The sequence below is a fragment of the Micromesistius poutassou genome (assembly GCF_964030765.1).
Source record: "Micromesistius poutassou genome assembly, chromosome: 15".
In the NCBI taxonomy this organism is placed as follows: Eukaryota; Metazoa; Chordata; class Actinopteri; order Gadiformes; family Gadidae; genus Micromesistius; species Micromesistius poutassou.
The window spans coordinates 4329726-4354085 of NC_140285.1; the positions used below are offsets into that span (position 1 = coordinate 4329726).

At 45.8% G+C, this 24360-nt stretch overlaps 1 protein-coding gene across 1 annotated transcript; it reads right to left on the reverse strand.

Moving 5' to 3' along the window:
- Positions 1-2881: 2881 nt before the first annotated feature.
- Positions 2882-24044, reverse strand: LOC311359198 (N-terminal EF-hand calcium-binding protein 1-like; the record flags this gene model as incomplete). Its single annotated transcript, XM_084479180.1, has 12 exons — positions 2882-2910; positions 3456-3547; positions 3957-4034; positions 4335-4447; positions 4663-4716; positions 5124-5203; positions 9646-9904; positions 14047-14144; positions 14988-15013; positions 16049-16157; positions 19446-19470; positions 23931-24044. 12 exons carry the CDS (start codon positions 24042-24044, stop codon positions 2882-2884), a joined length of 1077 nt encoding a protein of 358 aa, XP_084335306.1.
- Positions 24045-24360: the final 316 nt, after the last annotated feature.

Here is a 24360-nt window from a genome sequence, read left to right on the forward strand (position 1 = left end):
AATGGATATCTCTTGGGTTGATTGCATTAGGAAAACTGTGCATGATAGGCTGGCTCTTCCCCCCAGCCATTCCAGCTAATGTGACACAACACACCCAGGGGTGCGAACAGAAAGAAAACAGATGGGCTTTAGCCCGTCCGAAAATAGCCTTCTTAGACCATCTTTCTTATTGATAGTTGCCCTCCCGTGAAACAACAGAGCCATGTTAGTATGATGATAGAAGTATGTGCACTTATGAATTGTCATCTTTATCCTCTGGTTCCGTGGTTTCCGGGGTGGTTTATTAACACGTGGTTTATTCAGACACACGACAGACATTCACTCCACAGGTGTGTGCGAAAACTCGCCCACATGGTCTGATTTACTGATTATGGTCCCACTTCATGCAACGCAAGGGGGTTACGGACCCGTTACATCCTTGCGGACCCTCCTTGCGTCCACCGCAAGGGCCTGACGTCCACCTCCCAAAAATTGTAACCTTCCGTCTACGCAGCAGCAAGGGCTGTGATTGGTCCGCTAACTAAAACCCGACGCAGAACCAAAACAGGTTCACAACTGCGTTGAAGCGTCTGCGTGGTCATTGCGTTGCGTGAACGTGGGACCATAATCAGCCCTTAACTCTTCAGTAAAGAAGGGTCTGACTTAGCTCAAACCCTTATAACTGTATCTGGTGTGATGTTGACCACTCTATGTGTAGAAGTAGAAGCTATTCAGTATTGGTGTAAACACTACAAATATGTAGTCCAATGAGGCACTGATGTTAGCTTTTATATATATCGTGTGGTCTAAATAAATCATAGGAGAAATGAAATACATCAACATCCATTCATGAGACCAACACACGTGGCAGCAACGGTCTGATGCATATAATCAGACATGCATATACATCAATAATAATAACTAATATAATAATTATTATTATAATAATAATAACTAATCTGTTATTAAATGGGGTTTTGAAGCTGTCATTGTGTGGCTGTTCAATAAATCCATGAATTGTTATGTAGGCTACCCTAACATTTAAGGAGTAAAGGTAAATGCCGTTTTTTTAACACCTAGATTTTGTTTATAGATGAAGGCCTTAATGTGTGTCTCTTTTTTAAATAACTGAATGGCTAGAAATGGGTAAGGCTATACAGATAAGATTGCCACTTGTACATTCATTTATTAATTAATGTAATTACATTACATTAGTTGTTGGACTACTGTTCACAGAAGCCTCCACACCTCATTAACAGCAATAGGTTCAAGTCTTCAAAGGCAGGAGCGCCCTCCTGTGTCCACATGCATTAAATGTAGTGTGTAACTTGATAAACATGGCTTAATCTTTTATTACTTGGGTTAGGGTTAGTTACTTGGGCCATCAAACAAAATGGCCCCTCAGGCCTGTTGAGACAATTTCGATTAAGGGCAATTCATATTTGGTGTTTCACTGACACCTGGTGGTTCGAACACTGAGCTGCATTATATACACAACTGTGTACATAATATACATTTGGTTGTTTATAGATACATATATATTTCTCTTTTTAATATATGACAGACACAGGACTGTTGTGTCATGAACTTTATTTCATGCAGAAAAATAAGACTGCAATTACATCACAATTGTAATATTGAGCATAAAATAAAATAAAGAAATACCACTCCGAAGAGAGGGGTTGGATGCTTAGTCCTCGTCACAATTCCACAAAGCTCAAAATAACTTCACAGACTTACTAACGCTCTGAAACAACTTTAATAATCAAAATGTACACGTCCCTAATAGACTTAATCACTTTTTATTAAATATCTCTGTACAGAAAATAATAAAAATACAATAAATAAATCTTGCATTTACTTTTCTATTCTCTGGCAACTCTGAGTTTTTAATCAAATCTTCACTTTCAAGGTAACATGGCTTAAACGTTTTAAAACTGGTATAATGTACGGAACATGAACCTAAAATCCTTTCCTTCATCAAAAACGAGCCGACATGAAGTACTCAGTCTGGACTACAACTAGCAGGTTCTCGGTTGACACATTAAAGTGCAGTAGTGACACACAAATAGTTGAATAGGTAAGGTTCCGGGCCTCCGTCACTCCTTTAACTACACTCTATGTTAGACCCAGAAACCTGGAAGCATGGCTTTAAACTACCGACAACGTTTTCACAACACCACAGGAAGAACGGGGGACATCCACGTGCCGGCTTTGATATCTGCTTTGATTTGTACCGTCAATTTCCCTTATTCTGGGCTTGATAAAGTACATGTCATCGGTACATTGTATTTTCATTTCGCTGGAATCGGATGATTTCGCGTAACGTTTTATGGTGTAGGTTTTAAAACATAAATAAACAAGCATTGGGAAATGATAAGAAAACATGCACATCTATTTTTGTCTTGCACACATCATTTTTGTACACATCAAGTCATGAATCAGAAGCTGGAACATGTGCCAGGACTGGACCTATCGGTGGCACAGCTTCCACCAAAACACAACTCTTATTGCATTTCTTTTCTCCTCATAATTCCTAGTTTTGTTTCTCACAAATCCATCAAAAAGAGGTCCCTTTTTTTCTTTTTCGAATATAGCGTCATGTTAATATTTGATCAGACACTCTTATCCAAAATGACTGACATTTATTTTTTCTTGTTACATTTCGTTTAGGGGAGGGGAACGCACGGGTGTGTTGCTCTAGCAGGCCTACGGGATCACTGAGGGCTTGGGGGGGGGTCATGACAAACACCCTAGCCACCACGCCGTGTGTTAGAAACAGCCATGTTCATGTCGTGTTGAAAAATAAAAAGGAAAAACCAAGAATAATCGTTATAGTAAATCAGAACACCATCCCATCTTCTTCCTCTTGTTGTCATGAGTAGCAAGATGGCCGTGCCCGTTAGTTGTTGTTCATAATCCACCAAGACGCTGCAGAAGAGCAGAAGAAGACATGAATGAAGCTTCTCCAGCCAAACCAACTCTGATTGGACTAAAACACATGCAGGGAGCAGGGGCAATACTATTTAGCCTTTAACTTTCTAACTGACTTTAACTGGCTTACAACAGAAACGTAACACTCCGGTTGATATTTACGGAAAATAAAACCATGAATGAATCACGCTAACAAGGAATAACACTGTCAAGTCATTTTTGACAGTGTTTTTCCTTGTTAGCGTGATTCATTCATGGTTTTATTTTCCGTAAATATCAACCGGAGTGTTACGAAAAAAAATGATAAATGAATGAATCACGCTAACAAGGAATAACACTGTCAAGTCATTTTTGACAGTGTTTTTCCTTGTTAGCGTGATTCATTCATTTCTCTTTTTTTTATCAGTTTTTTCACTCTGCAAAGCCCCTTTTTTATTGGGTTCCAACAAAAAACAAAAGCTGTGAGGGGTCATAGCTGAGAAAATGCCACAGAATGAACCCAGCTGTTGATATATATATATATATATGTAAATAACATCTACCTGGGAGGAGCATGGTGGACACCATCTCGGGCTGCTCCAGAGAGTCGATGATGCAGCGCTGGAAGGTCTTACTGATGGACGACTGCAGGTAGCTGAGTGGAGGAAAGAAGGGAGTCATTAATGCTTAATGAGCCATTAATGCTGAGCCAAAGCCAAGCAATGGACCTTATTAACCTCCAGCAGCCATCTTGGTTTTAAACGCTAGGTACGGTTGGGGGAACTGAATGTGGAATTCCGCAAAAAACTAGCTTTAAGAACCAAGATGGCCGCTGCAGGTGAATGAGGCCCATAGATGAATCGAGGTCAAACACAGGTCAGAAGATGGAGAGGGAAAGGGCTAATGCATTACTTACTATTAGTACATGTTTTTCATAGGGCATTCCCTTCTTCTGTACCTACTCTTTGACTTTGTAAACTTGTGTTTGTGGTGGCATCTCAAATCCCTTTGAGAGATTACAAATTGAGTGTGATTAATTGTATCGTAAATAAGTCACCACATACCTCATCCAAGAGAGACGGTCTTGCCAAAACTCATACATGATGAAGCAGGATCTGTCTGGTAGATTCTGGACCGACATGCTGAGAAAGAGAAGAGAGAGAGAGAAAGAGAAAGAGAGAAATTGAAAGAGAGAAAGAGAGAGAGAGAAAGTGCAAACATGTTTTTACATTTTGCAATATGTGATGAGAGACACACACACACACATATACAAAGAGATAGTGAGAGACAGATAGAGAGAGAAAGAGGCAGAAGAAGGACTGGCAGACAAACTGGTCTATGCCTGGGAAGAAGAACGGCATTTAGAGTGTCTGGGAGCTGAGTCCTTGAGTAAACACTCAGCTGGGGGGGGGGGTGGAGCGGAGAGGAAGAGGAGAACATACTGCAGGTTGTCAAGCTGGGCGCTGGTGGCGTCCGTGTAGATCTTCAGGGTTTGCTGGAACTCCTCCACGTCCCTCTCCTTCACAGACATCTGCCTCTGGACCAGGAGAATGTTCTAGCAGGGAGACGAAGAGGACACATGAAGGTCTTGAATGGTCTATGTCTACACCGTTTTTTATGACATATGAATCCAAAAAATCCAAAATAAAAAGATCAGCGTTGGGATCGTTGTTTTATTGAAATGCTATGTATCCACCAGCACAAGCACTATGAAGAGACAAAGACATATCAACAACAGGGTGGAATTGATCGGCTGGGGAAGTTGCTTACCGATTTGTAGGTGCCGGCTAATGTGTCCTCGTTGAGAGGCTCCAGATGGGGACTCTGTAGATGGAGGAAGACATGTTTCAGTCAGCCGCAAACATACACAGCAAGCCGCAGACATCAGCCTCTAAGCTACGAGCTGTCACAAAGCATTTATTCTGCTAACAAACTCCAAGGGGAGAGTTTCAACGCACTCCACCGCTACACGTAGGAGGAAGGACTCGCTAGATTAAAGTGAAATCCAATCCAGGCTGAAAAACTAAACAAAAACCTCTGGCCATTGGGTATGGCATTTTTAATTTGTGTAAGGTTACGAAACTGGAACACATTTGTTTTTGATGTTGATGTGTGCAATCTGCAGCATTGTAGACGCCTAGGGCTGGAATTTGCACATGAACATCTGTGCATTACCGTCAGTGCAGTGAACAGATGAAACTAAATGAGTCCTACTTTCAGTTCATACTAACCTCACACTCCAGTTTGTCTATGAGGTCCTCCAGCTGGTTGATCTGGGAGCTCCAGTGGTTGTCAGGCTCCACACTGACCCCTGAAACACATGGCCCTACAGTTAGTGTCTGGTCGAGTGGGCAGCTTCAGCAGCCATGGAGGCTGCTTCAGGAGGATCAGGCGCTGGAAGAACTAACCCACAGGGGATGTTGAAATGGAGCAGTTGAAATCAGAATCGGAATCCCTTTTTCAAAATCAAATTTTTAAACTACGTTTTGAAAGTTTTGGGTTTTAGAATAAATATCTGCAAGCAGGCCTGTATTATCCACAGGGCATATCCAGTGTCCGGGCCCATAACCACTAGGGGGCTCCTAACCCTCAAAATCCATACAGTTAAGACAAAAATCAGCCAATGAAGGTAAAGCATGGACCTGAATCCGATAACTACTGCTAATTGCATTTTTTGATTACTATTTGAAGTTAGCTTTTTGGGATTCTTTTTTCAGATAACAATAGAACATATGCATTTGGACGGATAAGAAGGAAGAGATTACTTGATGGATTACACCAGTGAAACCAGAATAATGTTTAACTTTTTCATTTCACTTTTTCACTTCACTATAATGTTTCACTTCACTTTATTTGAATATTGACGTCCGCCCAGTCATCATCCAGTAGGAAGGCTCTGCCTCTGTTCTATCTTAAGCCCAGTTCAGACCAAAGATTCGCGACGCAACGACTTGCAACGAGACGGTTTTAGAACGTCGCAGGGGAAAAGTTGCAGCAGTGTGAACTGGGCGTCGCAAGGCGTTGCAAGGAGTCGCCAAAGATTGAACATGTCAAATCGCCAGGTCCAGTTTTAGAACGCAACGATGTGGCTATTTCTCTTCAGCCAATCAGGACACAGCACAGAACAATTTAGGCTTATTAAATAGGCCTACAAGTTGTAGATCCTTATCTTTGGTTCCAGAACAACGATTGTAGATAACGTTAGGCTTGAGCTGATTCATTGACATTATTTTAACGGGACCACCGTTACCGTTACACGTTAGCCGTTGTTATGGTTACATGCTGCCAGTCCGACATGTTCCCATTCCGACAGTCCTGTACGCGTATGCAAATTAGCCATGTGCGCCAAACAGAAGAAGGGCCCCCACCTGCCGTCGCCGCCCGGTGCAGCAGTGTGAACTGCCCCGTTGCAAGCAGTTGCGTCGCGAATCTTTGGTCTGAACTATATAATTTCATAATATGAAAAAAGAAAATTATATAAAAAAAAATTATATCAAAAAAAATTATATAAAAAAAAAAATTATATTAAAAAATATATATATAAAAAAAATTATTAAAAAAAAAATTATAAATTAAAAAAATATTTAAAAAAAATTGGACCTGCGCACAAATGTTTTTATTTGGACCTGCGTGCGCATATTTTTTTGGACCTGCGCACGCGCATCTTTTTTTGGATCTGCGCGCGCATCTTTTTTTTGGACCTGCGCACGCGCATCTTTTTTTGGACCTGCGCGCGCATGTCCAAAAAAATATGCGCGTGCGCATGTCCAAAAAAATATGCGCGTGCGCATGTCCAAAAAAAGATGCGCGCGCAGATCCAAAAAAGATGCGCGTGCGCAGGTCCAAAAAAATATGCGCGTGCGCATGTCCAAAAGAAGATGCGCGCGCAGATCCAAAAAAAGATGCGCGTGCGCAGGTCCAAAAAAATATGCGCACGCAGGTCCAAAAAAAAACTTTTGTGCGCAGGTCCAATTTTTTTTATTATAATTTTTTTAATTAATAATTTTTTTAAAATATATTTTTTTATATAATTTTTTTTTATAATTTTTTTTTCATAATTTTTTTTAATATAATTTTTTTTATATAACTTTTTTTTAAATAAATTTTTTTATATAATTTTTTTTTTATATAATTTTTTTTATTATTATTTTTATCATAATTTTTATGATAAAATTAAGGAAATGATACAGGGAAACGAATAAATCATTACACGCCACGAGTGAACTTAATAAGCGATCGAAAAACCACCGCCTCTTTCCCTTGACATTTAGTTTTCACCTGACAAATGCGACCGATGTAATTAAGGCAACCCGGTCTCACAGGAATCCGTGAAATGAGTCAGTCGTGACGTATAGTAGGCTAGCGAGACTGCACGGGGATGGATGAGTGTTGTTTAAGATGGAATTACAATGCCAAATATGGCAGACACCTTCAGATATGAGACCCCTCAGTTTTTTGACTTTGCCTTTTTGGAAGCTCGGTTCCCTCTGGCTCCCACGTAATTCGAACACTGATTTATACATTTGCATGGCATGTTGAATAAGTGCGGTGTAAAACCAAAGATATACCGTTAGCATCTACAACTTGTATTTAATAAGCCTAAATTGTTGTGCTGTATCCTGATTGGCTGAAGAGAAATAGCCACATCGTTGCGTTAAACTGGACCTGGCGATTTGACATGTTCAATCTTTGGGGACTCCTTGCAACGGCATCAGCCGCCTTGCTACGACCAGTTCACACTGCTGCAACTTTTCCCCTGCGACGTCCCAAAAGAGTCTCGTTGCGTCGCGAATCTTTGGTCTGAACTGGTCTTTAGAACGCAACGATGTGGCTATTTCTCTTCAGCCAATCAGGACACAGCACAGAACAATTTAGGCTTATAAAATAGGCCTACAAGTTGGAGATGCTAACGGTATTATCTTTGGTTCCAGAACAACGATTGTAGATAACGTTAGGCTTGATAGCTGATTCATTGACATTATTTTAACGGGACCACCGTTACCGTTACACGTTAGCCGTTGTTATGGTTACATGCTGCCAGTCCGACGTGTTCCCATTCCTACAGTCCTGTACGCGTATGCAAATTAGCCATGTGCGCCAAACAGAAGAAGGGCCATATCTTGCGCCCGGCGCAATTGACTTTCTACACCGACGCATGTGTCGTTGCTAGTTTGCACCCGGCGCAAAGCTGATCTTCCCCCGCAGCAACCAGGCACCACTACACTTGCATGTTAAATATTATGATGTCAAAGATTATTCATACGTGTCAAACTGCATAGAAATAGCGTGTGGATTGTGGAAACTTTTTTTTTCCATAGGGCTGCATGAATGAACATGAATGAAGTATAGTAGGCTATGCCATGCGTTAAAATAATAATAATAACAATAATACATTCGAGCAAAGTATATTCCAGGCTTCCAAAACAAAATCTAGTTTTAGGGTAAATGATTGGTTAAATGATTTGGGAAAGAACAGCTGATACAGCGGTAAGTTGTAGGCCTACTTTTAAATCAATGCATCTGCAAACACCGTACAGCAAACACATATGTTCTTGACAAAGACATCGTGTACAAGCCCATTACTTTTAGGATTGATGAGTATTTGATCGTGAGAAAACATAGTTTTACCGCGAGTGAGTGTTTAAAAGAATGAATGAATGCGGGTGATGCTTGGTGCGCGTGTGTGCGCGCCCATCTAAACACGCAAATTAAACACGTAAGTGTATGAGAAGGAAATCGAGTCAGTCGACCTGCGATAAGCAGCTGATTCTGAACGAACTCGTCTTCGAGATGGACGTGTTCTAACGCATTTTTAATCAATGAAATGTTAACACAACAGTATCCGACCATTTAATTTTCGAAATTTTAGGTGAAGCCGAGCTTCCCTTGCAGTCGAGAAGTCGCCACTACGAAAGAATGCAATGTATCCAACTAGCGGGATCTAAACAAACTAAGCTCCAGCGAATTACTACAATGCAGACGTAGTGGAGAATGGCGAAACACAGCAACTCTAGCCTACTCTCAACCAAAATAAAACTAATCGCAAACCTAAGTTAGGTTACTATTTAGCAGGATGGAAGTGATGCTGATGCGGCTCTCAGCTGTGCCAGAGCGTTCACAGTTACTAGGGAGACCACCTGCCGTCGCCGCCTGGTGCAGCGGTGTGAACTGCCCAGTTTTTAGAACGTCTCAGCCCGTCTCGTCGCAAGGAGTCTCAAGGAGTTGCGAGTTGCAAGCAGTTGCAAGCAGTTGCGTCGCGAATCTTTGGTCTGAACTGGGCTTTAAAGGTCCAATATTACCACCAGGTGTGAGTGTGATTAGCCGCTACAAGCCGTTTTGAAAATCTGCCTCTTCAGACATCACAAATGGGCGTGTCCACCTAGATGTGTGCTGGATACCAGCCTACCCAGTGGACTGTAGCAAGCGTTGCTCATCTATCCGTCATACATCTAGGTGGACATGCACACTTGTGTCATGAAGTCAGAAGAGGCACATTTTCACAACGGCTTGTAACGGCTAATCACACTCACACCTGGTGGTATAACATGTCACCTTTTACGGTGTCCTCCCACCCCCATGTGGGGGAACTGCCCCGATACCGCTCCCTTCTGAGGACCCTCGGTTCAGGGGCCTCGGTTCAGGGGTACCATGCTAGACTACACTGGGGTACGGGGGGGCGGGAAATCGGGCACAACCTGGCGACATTGGGTACGGCAGAAATCCGGGGCACAATCTGGCAACCCGGTGCCGTACCTGTAGTGAGCATGCCCGAGTAGGGGTCGGTGGGGGACAGACACATGTTCTTCTGCAGGCGGCGGCCGGGCCTCTTGGCGGCCCGCTGCAGGGGCAGCTCCCGGGGCTTGGCGGGGGAGGTCCGCACGGGGCAGCTCTCCTCGTCCACCGCCCCCACCGCGCAGTCCAGGGACGACTGCAGCGACTGCAGCTGGGTGGAGGTCTCCCGGAGGAGGAACCGCGTCACGAACTGACCCACCACCGAGGAGCCCTGGTACTCCTGGGGGGAGGGGGAGGAGGAGGAGGAGGAGGAGGAGGAGGAGGAGGAGGAGGAGGAGGAGGAAGAAGGGGTTGGGGAGGGGGAGGTGGAGGAAAAGGAAGGGGGGGGGGGTAGAGGATGGGGGGGGAGGAGGTGGAGGAGGAGGAAGAGGGGGTTGAGGAGGGGGAGGTGGAGAAAAAGGAAGAGGGGGGGAGGAGGTAGAGGAGGAGGAAGAGGGGGGGGGAAGAAGAGAGGAAGGGGGGAAGGAGGAAGAGGAGGTTCAGTCGGTTCACTTTTTTATTATGACCAAATCGTATTATGACCAATTCAGTTTGCTTTTGTAACTCGGAGTCAGCTGACCCTTCCGTCATCTGCCTTTCATGGTGTACGTGCGTGTTTGTGTGCCTGCGTCTGTGTGTGTAGTTCTGCTGATTGGTTTTACCAGGGGGCAGCTGGGGTATGTTAACACCAGTGAGTGTGGACCAGTTTCCACCTCACTCAACAAGACAAGTGTACGTGCATGTGTGCATGCGTGTCTGTGCGTGCATGTGTGCATCATTAATTCATTTGGGTATATTTTGTCATGGTAATAAAACTTTCATCCTTTCAATGTATCACTACTGTGGTTATATTCTTAGCGGCGAAGGTGGACAAGGACATTTGTTGTCACTGCAAGTTTTCCCTGGGCGGTCACAACCTAATGAAGTCACTGTTTAACAGAGAGGGTACAAACCCATTAAGTCACAGGTGGGAGGAGGAGAGGAGGCCAGGACAGTAAAAGCAATAAAGGCTGTATCTGAAGATGCCTCAGCACAATACGCAATATTGCAATCAAAGAAGATGAAATGAGAGGAGGCGGAGACACTTTGCGCGGAGGCCGAGATGAGAGTCAAACAGCATTTATAGCCAGTGAAATAGAGTCGTAATGTTACTAGCGCAGACAAAATCCGGCCACGAGCCAGTGCAATAAAGTCCAGCTGTTTCACTGACGTATTACTTTCAAGGATTACTTTTATCCGTTACATTCCCTGTGGCACCTTTTCAGATTATATTTCTTAATTACACTTTCGGATTAATCTTCTGGATCACATTTTTGGGTAAGACCGCTGAGCCACATTTTCGGAGGACATTTCCAAATTACATTCACGGATTACCTTTGGGGATCACGGTTACGTATTAATATGTTCCCTTTCTAATGTGTTCTTCCATATGGACTCAGTGGTGCAGGCTCTAGTCGGGGTGCAAAAGCAGAACACCAACCTTACGTGATGAAATATGCGCAGCGGAAAAGAAATCCACCAACACATGGCAGTAGAACATGAACAACGAGGGACCACAAGAGTTTGACATATTCGCTGTGTTATTTCCCACGGCACACACACTCCAGATGACACGGGGGTACCTGGGGCCCTCTCTGCCTCCCTCCCACTCTCGCTATCTCCCTGTGTCAGCTCTATCTCTCCATGCCTGTCGCCCCCCTTTCTCTCTCTACCTTTCCATCGCTGTCTCTCTCTCTCCTCTCTCTCCTCTCGCTCCTTCACAATCACCTTTCTCTCCTTCTCCCCTGAGCTGTCGCCCCCCCTTTCTCTCTCTCCCAGTGTATCTCTGTCACTCTATCTCTCTCCACCTCCCTGCACCTCCCTGCTGCTGTTCTCAGACGTTCAGAAGCTTCCTGACGTCAGACCCGGTCTCTAATCTGCTTCAGATCAGAGCGTCGCAGAAGCAAGCCCACTCGGCCGACTCACCCTCTCCCTCTCTCCCCCTTCCCCCCCCCCCCTCCCCCCCTCCCCCCATCTCTCTCTCTCTCCGCACGCCACCTCTTTCTGTCAGAGAACACAATGTATTCTCGTGTTCTATGTCCAGTTTAATGGGCAACACAATGGCAGGCAGACCCCAACGAGGGGGTCTGGTCTGGGTGGAAACGAGATGGAGGACGGATACATTGATGGAGGATGGTAAGGATGTAGGTTTTATGTAATACGGCAGTAAGCAAGCTAGTCACGGAGGCAACTTGGGACGCAGGCAGGTAGAGAGGAAGGGAGGGACAGAGGTAGGCTGGGAGTGCAGGAGGCAGGCGGGCAGACACACACATACACACACAGATAGACATTAGTAGATTAAGTGGCTGGTGATGAGGTGCTCTTGGGGAGGAGAGAGCAGGTGGTGTACACAGCGTCCCAGCATGATGTAAAATGCATGGAGAGGAGAGGAGAGAGGAGACGAGACGAGGAGAGGAGAGGATTAGACAGGAGAGGATAGGAGAGGAGGAGACAGATAGAGATAAAGAGAGGCAAGAAGAAAATGAGACGTTGACAAAGGGGCTGTGGCATACCTATCGGTAAGCAGGTACTCCAGTCGCTTATGGGCCCCGACCAATCAGGGGGCCCGTCAATCTTCGGAGGGCTCACCCACCCCTGCATTCAGCGCTAGTTCTAAGTTTCAAATTGAGCTGAGTTGCTCCCCCCCAGCCCCTCCCCGTCAACAATCCCGTCCGCCCGCAATCCCTTACCCCTTCCGTCAACAATCCCCCCCGCCCGCAATCCCGTACCACCCCCCCCCGCCCCCCCGCCCCCCCACAATTCCACCCACGGACCCTGTTATAATGTAAGCATTATAAGATTCTACAGAGTCTCATTCCGGCCAAAAACCAAAAATCATCCTGCTTACGGGCCCTTCGTTAGCTTGTTACGCCACTGCAAAGAGGATGGATGTAAAGTGGTGAAGAGAGCGAGAGAGCGAGATCAAGGGAGAGAGAGAGAGAGAGAGATCGAGGCAGACAGACGAGCTGGTTGTATATTGTGCAGATGTCTGTGTTCGACAGGTCATGTCTGTTGGACAGATGGTGGAAGAGGGGTCGTGTTTAATGTAGTATTATTATTATCGTCAGCCCTGGTTAGTGACGGTATAATGCAAACACAGACTTGACTATGGAAAATAAGAACACATTTATTTATACAAATGTGTCAAATGGCAGAAGGCAACTTTTGAGATATCTGTGATATAACCACCTGTATGATCTTTTAATGTTTCCATTTAATGGCTGTGGGCTGGCGAGAGCAATGGAGTGGTAACTGTGCTCTATTGATTAATCTCAGGGGAAGTTCTCTGAGACAGACAGCGAGTGTGATGATGATGAGGATGAGGATGATGATGAGGAGGAGGAGGAGGAGGAGGAGGAAGGGTTGTATGGACTATACGGCCAGTGTCGGTGTAGAATACAGAGTGAGCGTCACTCCTTTCAAATGTCAGTGCGTCCAATCTAGAGGATGCTCTAGTGCACACAGCTTCCCCCCATGTGTGAGCAGTGGGCTGGTAATAAAAGCAGTGTAAAGACAAAAAGGAGAAAAACACGGTACACCGAAGGCAACATACAAGAGAGTTGGGAGAGAGCGAGAGAGAGAGAGAGCGAGAGAGACAAAAACGAGAGGGAAAGATGAGGGAAAAACAAGAGATGAAGAGAGAGAGAGAAAGAGAGAGAAACTGAGACAGTGTGTGAGAGGGCGAGAGTGAGGTACTGAGAGTGACAGAGCGTGAGGATGAGACCGAGCGAGAGAGAGAGAGAGAGAGCGTGTGTGGGGCTCGCAGCAATCCGAATCCTAGTTTGTCCCCCTGCCTGCCCCCGGCCAGACTGGAACATAAAGACCCCTGGCCTCTGGAGCACTCTCAGGCAACACTACGGGCCTTATGCAGCCAGCAGCCATCTTTGGGGCGGGGGGGGGGAAACTGAATGCAGAACTCCACATCCCCCCCCCCCCCCCCCCCCCAGCTAGCTGAATAAGGTTTAAATGACGTCGGCAGAATCTTTTATTGACTTTATGGAAGGATTTATTAGGATAATTACAGTGAACAACAATGAACAGCAACATTTAATTATAGGTTATGCTGAGGTTGGTTATTGTGTATAATGGGAGTCATGATAATGAATTAAACCAACCGATATATCAGGCTCCCTACAAAGCAGTTCTGCCCTTCTCCATGAAAACTTTCATATTCTAATACAATGTATTTTGTAACTGTGATCAAGGCCCATACAAATAAAATTGACCCGACTTGATATTCTATTTATAAATCAGCAACTATATTACATTTACTGATATTTGACTGTGTAATTCTGAAAGAGACCAGAAGTCATGTAAGATGGGTAAACCTTCTCAGCGACCCACCTCTTTGGTCTTGTCCATGGCCTTCAAGATGGCCACGTTGAGTTTCTCCAGGGCTGACAGCACGTTGACATACTCTCCCAGGTGGGGGGTGAAGTACTCTGGGAATGAGGGGTGAAATATCGGAGGAAGATTCACGATATGGTTTGTTGTATCTCTCTGCTGTATTACATAACATGATAAGACAGGACTAGAATACACTAGACTAGAATATACTACACTAGAATATAATTGAGTATACCAGTCTAGAATAGACTAAAATCGACTTGACTAGAACAGACATGACCAGAATAGAATTACAGAAGAATAGACGAAGAGGGCAGACTAGACTCAATTAGACCTGACTAGAATAGAACAGAATCGAATAGAAGCAGTGACGGACTGGACGGTCCCCATTTGGGCAGATGCCAGAAGGGCCGCGGCCTCTCGTGGGCCGTTTGGCCTCCCGTGGGCTGTTTTGGCCGGCCAATCACGAAGCGGCATGCTTGCCGGGATTGCACGGCCCCACATTAACTATTGCCCCCCCCCCCCCCCTTCAACAATCTAGAACGTGCAACCAACCCCCCCCCCCCCCCCCGTCAACAATCCTGTCCGCGACCAACCCCCCCCCCCCCCCCCCCGCGTCAACAATTACACCCGCGGCCTGTCATAATGTGCAAATGCCAGGGCCGTTTTTTGATCCCAGTCCGTCACTGAATAGAAGGCACTAGAATACAATGACCTTCTAAAACGAACTGGCAGGCAGTTTATTTACAAGTGAAATCAAACAATATAGGCTTGTTAAAGGATGCTAAACCAAGGATTTACACCCAGGGAGTTAAACTCTGCAGGACGGGGAAAATGCTGATTCTAGCAGAGTCGACACCGAACAAAGCCACCAGTCAATAGCAACACATTTAGTCCAAGAGTCAATGAACACTCATCCAAGGGTTAGAGAGGCTTACCTGAAAGTTTATCTGTGTCAAGGTTGCTAGAGAGAGAGAGAGAGAGAGAGCAAGAGCAAGAGAGAGAGCGAGAGAGCGAGAGAGCGAGAGAGCGAGAAAGCGAGAGAGAAGAGGGATACAGTGTGACAGGTTAATGGAAGAGAAAACAGCACAGACAGGATACAACTGACTGCAGATCACAACAGCGTTATAGAGAAGCTTCAGTGAGGGAAATTACATGTTTATCATTGAGGAATGTGCGAAGTGATTGGTTCCCGTCTGCAGCACAGCTAAGTACTGCCTCGGTGTACCTAGCGATCCGATTCAAAAAGACGCATTTTCAAAAGCACTGGCACCTCGTTGCTATGACAACTCCTCTTTGGAGATCCTAATATGAAAAGATTGATTCAGTCTGATGTATTTTAGCAACCGAATTAGATACCTAATGAGACATAATGATGCTAGCAGCGAAGATGCAAATGAGGCTCACGTCTCTCCTCTCAAAACCCATCACCGTCCGAGGAGTAAACACAATTACTCATCGGGTTTTATGAATGTCAACCGCAGTTCTCCAAGTTAAAGATTGACCCAGACTCTGCTGTCCCCGGAAACACAGGCGGATATATATATATATATCCAGTTGATGAATCTCTCTAGGGACACTGCCTCAGCACACAACCCCCATCTGAGTCCCGCTCTCCTCAGTCGAAGACGGCGGTGCTATTCTGAGCCTGGAAATATAAACCCTGTCCAATCCACGATTGATCCTTATGATCAATGTCTCCCCCTTCTTTGCTCTGTCCCTCCTTCACTTTCTCCCTCCCTCCCTCCATCCTCCATCCTCCCTCCCGTCTTCACTACCTCTCTCCTTCCCTCTATCATCCCCTCCCTCCCTTCCTTCCCCTATCCTTCCCTCCCTCTCTTTTACCCTCTACCATCCCCTCCCTCCCTCCCTCCTTCCTTCCTTCCTTCCTTCCTTCCTTCCTTCCTTCCTTCCCCTTCTTCCTCTCTCCCTAAAGACTAGAGAGGGGTAGAGAGGACAGCCGTGCACGTGAAGGAGGGGGTGTGCAGTGAACACTTACTCCGTCTGCTGTCTGTCGATGGCGTGGTAGAGCTCCTGCATCTGCTGCTGCGTGAGGATGGCGTCCCCGAAGTAGGACTGGAACTCCTCCAAGGACAGCTTCCCGTCGTCTGGGAGGGGAGGAGCGGGCAGCGGGACGACAACAACGGTTACTGGAGACTCTGGCCTCAAAACCTTCTCCTCAATCCACGCAGTCTTGTTAATAGTGTGGTGGCTACGCTGGTCAACTCCCAGAACCAAAAGGGTCTGGGATTGACCCCTACCTATACCTTAAAACTCTACAGACCCATACCTGTAGACGTCCGCAAGCAAGATGTCCGAACACCTAACGGCCCATATGTGAATTAACTTTTAGTGGCTCTGGACAAAAGGGGCTGAATGGTAAACTTGTTCCTGGTCTGCCGTAGATCATTTAGCTTCCCACACAAAATGAATCACAGTGATGGGCCTGCTGGCATCGCAAGCCCCTCACTGTGGGGCGACCGTGGCTCAGGTGGTAGAGCGGGTTGGCCAATGATCGGAGGGTTGGCGGTTTGATCCCGGCACTTGCCACTTGTGTCAAGGTCGTTGTATCATTGGGCAAGACACTTCACCCACCTTGCCTCGTGTCTGACTGCTGTATGTTTGAGGTGGTGGTCGGAGGGGCCGTAAGCGCTGAATGGTAGCCACGCTTCTGTCAGTCTGCCCCAGGGCAGCTGTGGCTACTATCGTAGTTTACCACCACCGGTATGACTGTGTGTGAATGGTAAGTGTCTTTGGGTCATTGAAAAGCGCTATACAAAATAAATGAATTATTATCGCCCCGAATCACCATTATTTCACACCAGTCCATTTCGTTTATAGACGTGCCTTCCAACTTCAGAAACCCTGTTCCACATTTGCATTCAGTGGCTTCAGTTTATGACTGTTATACTGTGAGGATATATGAGATACAACAATCCCCATCATGATCCTGCACATCAAATCTTTATGGAACTCTCCACAAGGTTTTCCGGGTCCATTAAAAGGGAAAGTGATTTGATCGGAAGGTGCATGGGGAGATGTTCTGAGTGGTAAAGGTCAAACAAGGAGCAGTGGTGTTGAACTCTGGACCAAGAGGACAAAGGCGAAACAGAGTTTATTCAGGCTGGCAGGCCTCATCGGTTTAGCTAAGCAGGCATAAAGCCAGTGTGTGTTGTGTTCCGATCCCTGCTCCTCCTCCATCTTGTCTACTTGCTCTACTTCCTGAAACATTTCCACAGCGGAGGGCGTAATGATCCACGGAGTGGTGCAGATTGCACATCATTATTACAGACTGTCAGGATGCTGTTTCCTGCCGAGCTTTGGGCCACAATATGCTGAAACATTGTAGCGATAATCCTAAATATAGATTCCATCTCAGGCAGGGAAGGTAACAGCATTTCAGAGGTGATGGACAAACACCATATGTCCTTCCCCTCACCTAAACGCGTCAATTCCCATTCCCTGGAGAGTCAGTTCACACTGAAGATTCACGATTTAATTTCATTGTTATTATTATTAGTAGTATTAGTATTATTATGACGGGTGAATACTTCAGGTTGTAAGTCTAAAGTGAGTTTTGGATTGATGATGAATCTTCAATTCAAAGCATGCACAAGCACGACTCATTTCCAACTGAATAAACGAGGCAGAGAATTAGCAAAAAATAGCATATCCAGACTGGTAATGAAAAAAACTTCTAGCATAATTTCAACACTGCATTTGCATTAAGCTTTTATCTCCCTACATGTGAAAATACATTTTTTCTCGTTTCCTATAAACATAGATATGCTGATAGATCATTAAAGTATATTGTCTCTCTCTCTCCCTCTCTCTGTATGTGAGTGTGTGTGCTTGTGTGTGTGACTGGATCATTAGAGCAGGGTAAGGTGGTTCAGACAACCATGGCTCATTATACGATATGTTCAGCCATCCAGCGGGCCCAGCATGGCAGCCTTCAGGTCTGCTATGGAGGACACCCTGGATGGAGAGAAAACTCACGAGAGCTACAGAGAGCCCTGCTGCAACTACAGATACTTTATCTTCAAAGAGTACAAAGAATCGATGCTGTGTGTGTGTGTGTGTGTGTGTGTGTGTGTGTGTGTGTGTGTGTGTGTGTGTGTGTGTGTGTGTGTGTGTGTGTGTGTGTGTGTGTGTGTATATATATATATATATAGCAGACAAAATAAAAAAAACAGGGCTGATTTTCTAATCTGAAATTCTCTTTGGAGTTCTCTTGAAGACAACGCTGTTACTTTTTTCATAACTGGCTGGAAGTCTCTGGCTAGGAGAGTGAGCTACATACGCCCTGTTTCCACCATTCTGTTCTATTTGAATGGAATGACTTGAGGAGGAAGAGCGCTGTCAGGTTGTGGAGCCATCTTGCTGCATCGCTGCCTCTAACCTCACGTCTGCCTTGCTGTGGTTCAGCCTTCTCTCAGCCCTGGGACGCTCTCTCTGTGTGTGTGTGTGTGTGTGTGTGTGTGTGTGTGTGTGTGTGTGTGTGTGTGTGTGTGTGTGTGTGTGTGTGTGTGTGTGTGTGTGTGTGTGTGTGTGTGTGTGTGTGTGTGTGTGTGTGGTAACTATCCATGGTGGTATTTGACTGGGTGGTTCTGTGTGTGTGTGTGTGTGTGCATGTGTGTGTGTGTCTATTAAATTACGCTAAGATGTCCTGGCATTTCAGCCAGTATGCCACCACCACCCCTCTCTCTCTCTCTCTCTCTTTGTCTCTTGTTTGTGAGCCCGTGTTGCACCGCATTGGATTTGAACTCAAATGACCCCCCCCCCCCCTCACCCCCACCCCCCCCCAGCTGCTCATCTGTTCACTGCATCATTGATGATGCTCTTACGTAACACGGGTGGGGGCTCGACCCTTCGTGGAGGGGGGCTCTCGGCGTCGTATATATTAAGTACCCTCGCGTTGATCAGTGTGTCTTCCATTCCATTAAACCACAACACAAGCTTGAATAAAATATGGAGGAGCCGACGCACGCGTCTGTTTGTCAGCGGCGTGTCTGCCGAGCTTCGGGCCACGGCCCCACTCTGTTCCGAAGTTCACCCCCCCCCCGCTAACGCGTATCGTTAAAGCGATTCACGCCGCCGTGTCTGACATACCACGGCCAAAACAATTTGACGAAATCGTTGCACCGAATGTTGCAAAGGGGTGTGCCTTTCGCAACACAAGTTCAATGTGCGACTCCTCCCGAAAAGGGGTATTAGCGAAAAAAGTCAAGCTGACATGCTTGTAGTTCCTTTGTTTTGGTGCAGGGATTGATCAAGGGGATGCTTGTGTAAGCCAGCTGTAAGCACTGGAGAAAAGAGCCGTGTCATGGCTCTCGCTATCTTTAAGCTTTAAGTCCTTAAGTCTAAGATGCAGTCGTTCAAAAACAGTTACTTACCATTTTTGTCTGCACGGCGGAAGATCTGAAACGAAAGAGAGAAAAAAAAAAGTAGGTTATTGATTTCATTTCTACATTAAAAATAATACATAAAAGGTTTCCTTTGTGCAAACTCATTTAGTTAAGACTTGAACAGTTGCAACATGGACATGTGAACATATTTGGATAGTCAAATGTGAGAAGCAACAGAAATCGAATAGATATTTAAGATAGATCTTAAAGAGGAGCTTTTGTGCGTAGTCTAGAAACCCAGAATGATCAAATCATCCAAAGTTGTCCGACATGAAAGTGAAAGACACTATGGAGAGAGATAAGAGAGACTAGCTTTCTTTCAAACTAGAAGATGTAATATAATGCCAATGTAATGCCAGTGTAGCCTATTAAAGGATTTTGACTCCATAATAAGAAAATGCATCCAACCATTTCATTGGTTAAACCATCTTCTAAGGCTTAAAGCCGCCCCTGTGGTCAGTCTAAAGAGAATCCATCTTCCCAGGAAATTAAAGCACAACATTTAGATTTGTGATTTAGTTGCTGGGGGGCTTCATTAGATGAAAGGGGTGGAGGATTATATATAGGACGAGGCTCTGGAAGATGTATTCATGGATGTTGTCCAATCGTTGAAATGAGCAAAAAGCCCGTCGGCGCAATGACATCTCCTTTCACGTGGGTGATGATGTAAACACAATTCATTCGCCCACATCAGTTCCCATCATACGCAGGACTCTGTTTCTGCCCGGGAATTACATGGGAATTCACTCTGTGAGTGCGTGGGTAAGTGTGTTCATGCAATGCATGCACAGTAGTCCACGCCAGGGTAACATCAAATAATGGATGGATAGTTGACGGATGAATGGGTGATGAATGGATGGATGGTGGATGGATTATGGATGGGTGAAGAGTAGGCGCATGGATTGAATAAAAGGAATGAATAGATGGATGGATGATGTGTGGAGGGATTATGGATGGGTGGTGGATGGGTGATGGGTAGGTGGATGAATGGATCAATAATAAATGGATGAATGAATGGATGGATGTTGCTAGGTGCATGGATGGAATTAAAGACAAAAGGAACGGATGATGGATGGACGGATGGAAAATGGATTCTCCAATCATCAGAGTGCTTCTCTGGGCTGGGGGAAGCTGAGCCATTAGCCCGGAGTGTTGCAGGCAGACCGATGGTCCTGATATCTCCCGGACCTCCGGCGTGAGACCCTAGTCGTTAGCATCACGCCAGAGCAGAGGGAAACACAACGGCTCCTCTCATTGGTTGGCGGCTGAGGAGAGCCGACCGGGCCTGATGCCAGAGATTGAGACACAATCTCTGCCATGTGTTTTATCAAAGCAGATGTCACGGCGCACAGTACATGAGGAGAATGAAAAGGAAGAATTAAAAGAGCATTTGTTTCAAGTAACATGAATAAGAATAGAAACGACAACAAATATACGGAAATGAGATGCATGTACACAAGAAGTGTAATGTATTGTAAATGCAGAAAGGAAAATTAAACAAAAACTAAATATTATTGACCGTTATACAGAAGTCTCTAGAGTCTCAAAAGTCTCAAAACAAAACTAAACTAAATAAAAATCGACCATACTCCCGAAGGCCATCTCTGAGATTCCAGTGAGGAGAGCGAAAGGAAGTATCCACAGGGAACGGTTGTAACGCTGCAGAGCGAGCACCGGCTCCCCACATCTGTGGGCCCTCCAGGCGATGCGTTCTCCTCCACCCCCCCATGAGCAGCTCTTATACGGCAGCTAAGTCTTAAAAGGGCTGTCGTGAGCAGGCTGCCTTAAAGGCTCTCTGAGGAACGCTACAGGGAGCCGCTTCAATAAAATCACAACACACTCATAAACAGGCAGAGAGGAGCTCCAACACCACCCGCAGCACCACCACCCCCACGCCAAGCACATCCACCACCATCCACACATCCACCATCATCACATCCACCACCATCCACACATCCACCACCATCGTCACATCCACATCCACCTCCACCACCGTCCTCGCATCCACCTCGATAGCCCATCCACCAGCATCATCAAGTCCAGCACCACCGCAACATCCACCATCATCACATCCACCACCATCTTCATATCCACCATCATCACATCCACATCCACCTCCATCCCCACATCCACCACCATCATCGCATCCACCACCATCCTCATATCCATTGCCATCCCCACATCATCACATCCACCACCAACATCAGATTCCACTGCCACCAGCTAATCCCCCATCATCCCCACATCCACCCCCAGTAGCACCACCTCATCCTCCTCACATCCACAACTTCCACCTCCAGCAGTACCACCTCCACCACAACCTGAACCACCATCACATCCACCTCAACCACCACTATCTCCTCTGCCTCCACCATCACCACTTTGACAACCACCTCCACTATCTCCTCCGCCTCCACCATCACCACTTTGACAACCACCTCCACTATCTCCTCCGCCTCCACCATCACCACTTTGACAACCACCACCACCACAACAATCTGCCCATTCCTACCACCACCCCTGCTCCCACCCTAACCTTGAAATATGCTTGTATGTAAATAATGGAAGATAATGTTTTCCCTCATGTTTTGTACATGTGTGTTGAAGTGAAGTGGGCTCCAGGCACTAATACATCGTAATAGACAAAGTCTTTGTGTACAAGAACAGGAAAGAACAATATGATCAGAATGACATTTAGAAGCTACAGCAGAAGAGAGAGAGAGACAACGAGGTCCATCTGTTTCTAGAGCTTGCAATCTTTAATGGTGCAAGAAGAACGCAGTACAAAGATTTAGAGTGTAAGTGAAAGCGAGGGAAAGGAGGAGGAGGAGGAGGAAGAAGAGGAGGCAGAGGAAGACAACGAAGAGGAGGAAATTGAGCATTGTGTAATGATGATGACCCAATGCGGCTTAAAGCAGGTCCTTTTTTTGATGAGTCCATAAAGGACAATGCAAACATGGTCCGACTCCTGGACAAGATGAACTATGAGAATTAAGGACGCAATCTGTGGTCTCTGATTGGTCGGGATGTGAGGACAAGACAGGAAGGACAGGATAACAATGAAGCAGGAGGAGGATGAACTGCGTGACCTGATCAAGGGGAGATTTCTTGTTTACCAATCCAATCCATCGCTGCCTAGCCTCTTAGCAGGGTATTTTGAGTGAATATATAGCGTCCTTCCTGCACCACTAACTGAGGAAATGTATCAGAGCAGCACCTACAGTCAAGATGAATGCGTTCACTGTAACGTAAATGTCACCCTCTACCCTCCACATATCTAGCCATCTCTGTGGGTAACTGTGAAATGCGATATCCATTAGCAAATATAATGGTTTGGTTAATTTCTACAAAGAGATGTCAGTTTAGAGAGGGTGGGCAATACACAACCCCCTTGTTCTGGAGAATGGACTCTTAACTGCATTTCTGCCTTCTTCCTGCGGTGTAATATGACATCCACAAGCCTATAATGTGATTCTGCGGATTGAGGAGGATTGCATTTAGAGCTACTGTAAGGAAGCCATGCGAGGAGGGAAGAGCAACAGCCCACACATTTCTCTGGGTGTTCTTCTAGGATGTCAGAATAATGCAGAGGAAACATTGACCCGTAGCCTCGTGCAATGTGATACAAGCGAGGCAGATGAGAGCGTTCAATTGAAGGCCAATAATGCACCCACACAACACTTTGCCCTTAAAGGCAAATAAGCAGGTCTACCGTGTGGGCATGGAAAGCACCTGTGAATTATTTATAATGGTCGAAGGAAAAAGAACAGCGCTGCAGATATATTTCTACAACTAGTACAAATCCCGCTGGAGCACGTCTCCAAGCCTGGTTCAACTATTAAAAATGCAAGATGTCTTGATTTTTTTGGACGATGGGGATGTTTCTGTAGGAAACACGGGGGATTCGTGTCTGATACGTGCAGCAACAAACAGATCGTTATCCACGTGCACACACACAGGGAGAATATGTCATGACCTTTATTTAAATTGATCGGCTAAATAAATCGCTGAATCGATCCAAATAGCAGGTTCTAATGTGAGTGGTCGCCGGATCATGACAGGCCGATTGTAGTGGCTTCAGATACCCTGAGGTGTGATTAATTACGCTAATATCTAAAACGTGACAAATAGGGTATCTTGACATTTTTTTAAATTGGAAAATACACTGATTTACAGCCCAACAATTCCAGCAGAACCGTCCACAGAGAATCTACTGAAGGTCACTGAACAGACCGTAATGGATGGCTCTTCAATGGTGTATGTCACCTCACCACCACCACCACCACCACCCCCACCACCAACCTCACCTCCATCATCCTCAGCGCCGCACGACCCAAATCATGCAACCTTAAAAAATGAATTCAGATTTTTAAGATGAACACTACACACACAGTGAGTCAGTAGCCTCCTCCCCCCCCCCCCCCCCCCGAACCCCCAATTCAATGATTTAACCGTATAGACCGTTATACTCACATCTTGGAAAATAGCAATGCCTTGGTTTTGGATTTTCTCCTGCTCTTGCTTCCTCTTGTGCTCGTGTTTCGCGGACTGCAGACACATGGTGATCATCTCTGTGCACGCGAACATGTTGTCACTTTGTTTGATTCTCTTGCCCTCGTATGGAACTCGGTCGTCCTTGTAAGAGTGGCGTGTTTCGACGTCGTGCTCGCTGTGTGTTTCGTGTGGTCGACCGTACCGATAGAGGGATGGATGGACGGATGGATGAAGGGAACGCGCTCTACTCGAAGCTGCCCGGTTTGCGTTAAACGATAGGACGATGTGATTGGACAGCGTAGGGTGCCCCGCCTCTCCACACACACAGAGCAGTTCCTATTCATAAATTTCATCGAGTGCACCCCCTGCTGGGTGATGTAGTCCTCGTCACTCGGCCGTCACATAGTCC